General features: G+C 46.9%; 1 protein-coding gene across 1 annotated transcript in view; it reads left to right on the forward strand.

The window, feature by feature from the left end:
- LOC144479545 (PDZ domain-containing protein GIPC3-like) overlaps positions 1-7,673 on the forward strand; it is an 83,714-nt gene extending 76,041 nt beyond the window's left edge. Inside the window, exon 6 of the mRNA XM_078198369.1 lies at positions 7,522-7,673. Coding sequence (XP_078054495.1) covers positions 7,522-7,673 — 152 coding nt within the window. The remainder of the gene's footprint in view (positions 1-7,521) is intronic.
- Positions 7,674-8,385: the final 712 nt, after the last annotated feature.

An 8,385-nucleotide genomic window follows, 5' to 3' on the forward strand; every position in this document is an offset into this window, starting at 1 on the left:
CGATGGCCAGCCCCGATCACTGGCTTCCCTCTCTGATCCCAGTGCAGAGCGGCAAGGGGACTCCCTGCCTCCACCAACATCCCACCCCAGAGGCCCCACCCCCATTAGGCCTCTTCCCTGGCCCCACCCCCTTGGCACTGTCCGATGCCCAGTGGGCAGTGCCAAGGTGCCACCTGGGAATTGCCACTTTGCCCCTTGCGCAGTGCCGGGGTGACTAAGCTGGCAATGTCCAGGGAGCAGCCCCCCCCCTTAACCCCCCGACCTCCTTGGGAGCCTCCGTGGCCCTCCCCCCTTCACTCCATGGGCCGGGCCGCCAACTCCCCGCTGGTGGGGTGCTGTTCTAATGCCCGCAGGAGTGAAACACTCCTGGTGGGGTGGGAGTCACTGGCAAGCCCAGAGACTTCAGTCCCAGGCCCGCTAATGAGCTGGAAATCTCCATTTACAATCATTTATTCAGCTCAGCACCGGGAATTCGGCAGCTGGAGAAGCGTGGAGGCTGTGGAAAGCCCGCTAAACAACCTCCGCTTGAATCTCCCCGGTTGGGAGAATCGCTCCCCCTTGTTCAGGTGATTTAGATTTTGAGGCTTACTTTTGTTCTTTTTATAATGAGGTTAGGAATGGTGTTTATGGCAAGGGGGCTCCTCAGTGACATTTAAATGCTGAGAAAATTGCTACCAGCTGAGAATGCAGCGAGAGAGAAATCAAAAACATAGAACACCACTGTACTATAAAGGGAACAAGATATGGACCTTAACTGCATCACACAGAGCAGCATATTACTGCTAAAGAATCATTTAAAGACCATCTTAGATTAAAACTCCTTAGTGACTGGGCACTGCGGAAATATGATTATTGACCAATATGAAAGGACAGCACCTAAGTAGATGTTTCACACCTAGATTTGATTAATAACGAAGGACAAAGAAAAGTACAACACAGGAACAGGCCCTTCGGCCCTCCAAGCCTGCGCCGATCATGATGCCTGCCTAAACTAAAACCGTACGCACTTACGGAGTCCACATCCTTCCATTCCCATCCTATTCATTGTATTCATTTAGGGTTCTGAAGACTGTGGAGGAACAGAGAGATCTTGGGGTCCATATCCACAGATCTCTAAAGGTTGCCAGTCAAGTGGATAGAGCTGTGAAGAAGGCCTATAGTGTGTTAGCTTTTATTAACAGGGGGTTGGAGTTTAAGAGCCGTGGGGTTATGCTGCAACTGTACAGGACCTTGGTGAGACCACATTTGGAATATTGTGTGCAGTTCTGGTCACCTCACTATAAGAAGGATGTGGAAGCGCTGGAAAGAGTGCAGAGGAGATTTACCAGGATGCTGCCTGGTTTGGAGGGTAGGTCTTATGAGGAAAGGTTGAGGGAGCTAGGGCTGTTCTCTCTGGAGCGGAGGAGGCTGAGGGGAGACTTAATAGAGGTGTATAAAATGATGAAGGGGATAGATAGAGTGAACGTTCAAAGACTATTTCCTCGGGTGGATGGAGCTATTACAAGGGGGCATAACTATAGGGTTCGTGGTGGGAGATACAGGACGGATATCAGAGGTAGGTTCTTTACGCAGAGAGTGGTTGGGGTGTGGAATGGACTGCCTGCAGTGATAGTGGAGTCAGACACTTTAGGAACATTTAAGCGGTTATTGGATAGGCACATGGAGCACACCAGGATGATAGGGAGTGGGATAGCTTGATCTTGGTTTCAGATAAAGCTCGGCACAACATCGTGGGCCGAAGGGCCTGTTCTGTGCTGTACTGTTCTATGTTCTATGTTCTATGTTCTATTCATCTAGTTGCCCCTTAAATGCAGCTATCGTATCTGCTCCCACCACCTCCCCAGGCAGCGAATTCCAGACATTCACCCACCCTCTGTGTCAAAAAACCTGCCTTGCACATCTCCTCTAAACTTTTCCCCACGCACCTTGAAGCTATGTCCCCTAGTACTTGACTTTTCTACCCTAGGAAAGAGTATCTGACTATCTACTCTGTCCGTGCCACTCATAATCCTGGGGGGTCACCCCCTCCAACCTCCGTCATTCCAGTGAGAACAAGCCGAGTTTATCCGACCTCTCCTCGTAGCTAAATCATAGCTAAACATTCTCCTTCAGTTGCAAGATCCAGGTAATGTAAAATTACTCTGCCCTATGGTTGTGAATGGGCCGAGCTTATGGAGACAATCTTTGGTACACCGTGTTCAGGACAAAAATAAATAGTAAAAATATCTGTGCAGACGTCCCATCACAAAGAACAGTGAGGTTCAAATGAAAATTGTTCCAGTTAGGATTATTCTATCCAGTTTGTTCCAATTCATTCTTAGCTAATGTTTTATCATGATCCAAAACAGGTTAACGAATAGCTTAGTTAAGAATGCAGTGGAGTGCCTTGGTTCATGAAACGCCTTTGTGAACATTTGTATTTGCATATGGGCAGTACAGTGGCACAGTGGTTAGCACTGCTGCCCCACAGGGCCAGGGACCCGGGTTCGATTCTCGGCTTGGGTCACTGTCTGTGTGGAGTTTGTATGTTCTCCCCATGTCTATGTGGGTTTTCTCCCACAGTCTGAAAGACGTGCTGGTTAGGTGCATTGAGCTGAACAGGCGCCGGAGTGTGGTGACTAGGGGAATTTCACAGTAACTTCATTGCAGTGTTAATATAAGCCTTACTTATGACTAATAAATAGACTTTAAACTTTGTTGCATGCCCATTCAAAGTCAACCTGCAAATCAGCTTTACTGTGGAAATAATTGAATTGAAATGGCTCGCTAACAGCTATTTCTCATGTTAAAAGCTTCTGCCACTGAGGCATGAACTGGAGGAATTTGAAGATTGATGAGTCCTAATATGGTAAAGTGTGGATCAGGAGTCAAAAGGACATTATTGACTGTCGGAAAATTGTCTGGGTTTTTCTCTGTGCACCAGCAAGCAATGAACAAGACAGAACATTTCAGCAAGCTTCCTCATGTTTTCTTTAATTTATTGTTTGAAAAGTATAGAATCAGAGATGAGGGCTTGTGGCGCAGTGGGTAGCATCCCTGCCTCTGAGCCAGAAGCTCTGGGATCGAGTCCCAGATCCCAGGACCTGATGGCCAAGGATGATGTGTTCATAATGAGGTCCACCTGTAAATCCTTCCAAACACGCCAATAGTGGTAAGAGCGGGAGAGAATTCAGCCACATGTTATGTGGAGTGGCACCCTCAAACCATAAGCCCCTGGAGACAGACTAGCGACTTGTTCCAGGAATTACTATCTATGGAAATAGACAAAAGTCTGCTTTAGTGCAGCGCAAGATGTGAAAAGAGAGTTGGAATTGAATCATAGGGCGGGATTTTCCGACTGTTTCCAATGGTGGGATCTTCCGTTTCTACCACAGATGGTAGGAACCCATGGGAGGTGCGAACAATGGAAGACCCCACTGACAGCAACAGGACTGGAATATCCCATTGCTGGCCAATGACAGGCCGCCATAAGACACCGGGGTTGGGGGCGGGGTGAGGGGGCGGGGGGGCGGGGGGGGGGGGGTGCAGAAAATCCCACCCATAGAATGCTGCAACAAAGAAGGAAGCCATTCGGCACATCACACCTGCACTGGCTCTTTGGTTGAGCTATCCAATTCATGTGACTTATTATCCTGTCATTTTTTTCCCCTTCAAGTATTTATCCAATTATCTTTTGAATCTATTGATCCTGCTCCTGCCCCTCATTGGGGTGGGTGTCCTGCCTCAGACAGCTGCTGGCCAATCTGATTGTACAGTATCTTCTGGATTGCTGTGATATCATACATACATTTCCACTAAAGTCTTCCAATGTAGAACTATCTCCAACCAAGGCATTGACACACCTCCAGCCAACACCGCTAGGTCTAGGTCATGTGCCTTCTTACATTACAGTGTGGGTGGTACTGTACTCAGTGCTACATTAATCCTATAGATGCCAGACCCTTCTACTACACATATAAATGGGACCCAGGTTCGATTCCCGGCTTGGGGCACTGTCTGTGTGCAGCCTGCACATTCTCCCCGTGTCTGCGTGGGTTTCCCCTGGGTGTTCCGGTTTCCTTCCACCATTCGAAAGACATGCTAGTTAGGTGCATTGGCCATGCTAAATTCTCCCTCGGTGTACTGAACAGGCGCCGGAGAATGGCGACTAGGGAATTTTCACAGTAACTTCATTGCAGCGTTAATGTAAGCCTCCTTGTGACACTAATACTTAAACTTAACTTAAACTCTCTGCTGCGGTTGGATACTATAGTAATTGGAGAGCTGGCTAACATGTATGAAAAGATTAAAGGCAGAGTGCCGTTCACAACCTCAGGATGTCCCAAAGTACTTTACAGCCAATAAAATACTTGTGAAGTGTCGTCACTGTTGTAATGTAGGAAACACCCCAGTCAATTTACACACAGCATGCTCCGACAAAAAGCAATGGGATAACAGCCAGATCACCTGCTTTAGTGATGTTTTAGGGCGGCACGTGACACAGTGGTTAGTACTTCTGCCTCACAGCGCCAGGGACCAGGGTTCGATTCCCGGCCTCGGGTCACTGTCTGTGTGGAGTTTGCACGTTCTCCCTGTGTCTGCGTGGGTTTCCTCCGGATGTTCCGGTTTCCTCCCACTGTCCAAAGATATGAAGGTCAGGTGTATTGGCCATGCTAAACTGACCCTTAGTGTCCTGGGATACTTAGGTTACAGGGATTAGTGGGGAAAATATGTGGGGTTACGGTGATAGGGCCTGGGTGGGATTGTTATCAGTTTGCAGATTCGATGGGCCGAATGGCCTCCTTCTGCACTGTAGGGTTTCTATTATGATTGGTGCAGGAGGGTTTATGTCCAGGACTCCGAAAGGAATGCCCTTTCTTCTCTTCAAATACTGCCACGTTGTTAATTTTTACATTCAACTGAGATGAGGGGAGACTAGGGCTGGATTGAACATCTCATCCAAAGGATGCCGCCTCCAATGGCAGCAGGCTCCCTCAGCACTGCAGTAAACTATCCGCCTAAACTTTGCATTTAAGTGCTTGGAGTGAGACTCAAACTCAGTCTTTGACTCCAAGGCAGGAGTACTTCTGACTCACAGCTGAGGGCAGCAATATGAGCAGCTAACAAACAATCTTGGGGAATACATGTAACCACAGTTTATTCCGTCATCTCTTGCTATTTCTAAGTGATAAAAGAACTCATCATTTTCTTGATACTGAGAAAGAATTTGGATAATACTAAGAAAGCCAGAATCACACTCCATTCAGTTCCACAGAGTCCTAACTTTTAGGGGTAGGGTTTTTTGGATGGTGGGTCCTGCCACCAAAGCCACCTAACGGCTGCCCCGCAGCTATTTAATGCTCTGCGGGGCATCCAATTGACTGGGAATGGGCTTCCTGCTCTTTCTGGTAAGGGACCCATGCCTCAGAGCTGCTGAAAATCTGATTGGCCAGCAGCTCTTGGGTCGCAGGAGTACTCCCAGGAGCGGTGATACATGCTGGGATTACACCGAGTTCCCATTGAACAAACACTGGGACTCCAGGGTGCTGGTTAGTCAGGGGCCTCTATGTGGGCCAGGACAGGACGCCCTGGAGGTTGGGTCGGGGGGGTGGCTGTGTGGGGCTGGGTCATAAAGGCCAGAGGAGGGGACACCTGGGAGGGGGAGTCTGCTAGGCACTAATAACCTGCTGGGATTACACCGATTCTTCTTTGGTCGGCCTAAAATTGCACCAGGACACTGATTTAAGGTGATTGGCAAACGAAGCAACAGGAACTGAGGAAGAGGTTTTTTTGGACGGCATGGTGACACAGTGGTTAGCTCTGCTGCCTCACAGTGCCAGGGACCCAGGTTCGATTCCCGGCTTGGGTTACTGTCTGTGTGGAATTTTCACGTTCTCCCCGTGTCTGCATGGATTTCCTCCGGGTGCTCCAGTTTCCTCCCACAGTCCAAAGATGTGCGGGTTAGGTGGATTGGCCATCCTAAATTGCCCCTTAGTGTCAGGGGGACTAGCTAAGGTAAAGTCATGGGGTTATGGGGATAGGGCCTGGGTGGGATTGTGGTCAGTGCAGACTCGATGGGTTGAATGGTCTCCTTCCGCACTTTAGAATTCTATATTCTATGATCTATAATTAATTAAGTGTCCATTCATTGACCATTTAAGGACCTCAATTGGGACAAGAGGAGGCAGGGCCTCCCTAGGCTGTGCCCACGCAAATTAAATTGCTGCTTGGTCAGGGGCAGGTGGGTAGATGGCAGAAAGGACACAAGTACTTTTTTTCCCTGGAGCATAGGAGGATGAGGGGTGACCTTATAGAGGTTTATAAAATCATGAGGGGCATAGATAAGGTGAATAGCCAAGGTCTTTTCCCCAAGGTAGAGGAGTCCAAAACTAGAGGGCATAGGTTTAAGCTGAGAGGGGAAAGATTTAAAAGGGACCTGAGGGGCAACCTTTTCACACAGAGAGTGGTGCGTACATGGAATGAGCAGCCAGAGGAGGTCATAGAGGCGGGTACAATTACAACATTTAAAAATCATTTGGACAGGTACATGGATAGGAAAGGTTTAGAGGGATAGGGGCCAAATGCAGGCAAATGGGACTAGTTCAGTTTAGGAAACCTGGTCAGCGCGGACGGATTGGGCTGAAGGGCCTGTTTCCCTGCTGTATATCTCTATGACTCTATAAGTAGAATTTTATGCCCCCTGCAACCCCACTGTTGGGGGAACCATAAAATTCTGCCTGTAGCAAGTTTGGACACTTCGGGGGGAATTTTCCCATCCTACTCGCCATGGGAATGCAGTGAGCGGGGTGCGGGGGGGGGGGGGGGGTGGGGGAGGGGGGGGCAGCGGGGAGGTGGGGTGGGCGGAGGGGGTGCAGACTCTGCAGAGTTCCGTTGACCTTGGACGGGATTTTCCGGTCCTGCTGGCCCTAAAAACAGAAAGTCCCGTCCTTCATGTTGTCGGTCTCACCTTGACAACTAATTGCCTTCTGATGCAGCCAGTTTGAAAGCAATCATTTAACGTTTACATGGGTGTACAGCAGATCGAGTATTAGATTATTTTTTAGATGCCCTTAAAAATCCACAATGTTATACAAGTGCTCTTTTGAAAGGTTGAGTCGAGTGTAAATATTGCTATCGCTAATTATAGCCCGGACAGCAAGTTAATCACATGTCAATCAGCAATAGGAAATGTTGCTATTCTGGCAGGAGACAGGTAACAATGAAACTATTATTTTGAGCAAATTGCTGATATTACACCAATGACGCATTGAACCTTTTAAAACCACTTCTGACCTTTAAACATCTCCAATCTAATAAAACCCTAGCTGCACTTTATGGATTCCAGCTGTTGCTAAGGCATCTGGAATCTTGCTCTATCATCGTAAATAGAATCAAAAGAAAACGTAGATATTCCAAAGTATTAGGCTCCTCTTTGGTATGTATCAGTCCCTAAGAATTCAGAGAAAATGTTGAAGGTACGAAGTGCCACTGCATCCACGATATGTAACATATTACCCCCGTTTTTATTCTTTTCTCATTCAGCTGCCACGATGGTGGAGACTGGAAAAGACAAGAAGAATCCAGATGAGTTTGCAGAAGCATTGGATTCAGTCCTTGGTGATTTTGCATTTCCAGATGAATTTGTTTTCGATGTGTGGGGAGCAATAGGAGATGCCAAAACTGGTCGTATATAGCATTGTAGTTATTTACGTGTGGAATGCACCCAACTGAGGTTATAGTCTAACATCTTGACTTTTCATTGTTTTTCAGAAGTAGATGAGTTTGACAAAACTAGCTTAAAGCAAGCTAATATCCAGACCATTTTTACTATGCTTAAGTAGCAATTGAAGAAGAATGTAAGTGCGTTGTTAGTAAAATTCATTGATGCGCATTAAGAAAAGATTGAGTAAGAATAAACATGTGATATAGAATTTGAGTACTGTTGAAAAAAAAGACATGCTATCAAAGTTTTTCATCCTGAACTCATCAGGGCACCTCGAAGGTAAACCAACAATAAAGGGAACAACAAGTTGTATTGCGTTCATTCAGTTATACTGGTTCATTCCCCATGACAGTGCCTTGACCAATCAATAATGACCTGCCTGGTTTGAATTTGAACAGAAACTGGGCAGTTAACTGTTCCCTGCTACATTCTCCATGGGAGTACCTCAACCAGTCGGAGCCCACTTGCCAACCAATCTCTTGTCACACAGTGTAAATAGTTGTTCCTTTTATTGTTGGTTTATCTTGTGAGCTGTCCTGATGAGTGGAAGGTGGAAAATTTTGATAGCATTTCTCTTTTTTTCATCAGTGCTTAAGAATAAACAGTCGAATTATAGTCTTTTTAGTCACATTGAATCATATTTTATAAGTAAGATTAAATAAATGTAACTGTATAACTTTGGA

The sequence above is a fragment of the Mustelus asterias genome, chromosome 26 (genome assembly GCF_964213995.1).
Source record: "Mustelus asterias chromosome 26, sMusAst1.hap1.1, whole genome shotgun sequence".
NCBI classification, from domain to species: Eukaryota; Metazoa; Chordata; class Chondrichthyes; order Carcharhiniformes; family Triakidae; genus Mustelus; species Mustelus asterias.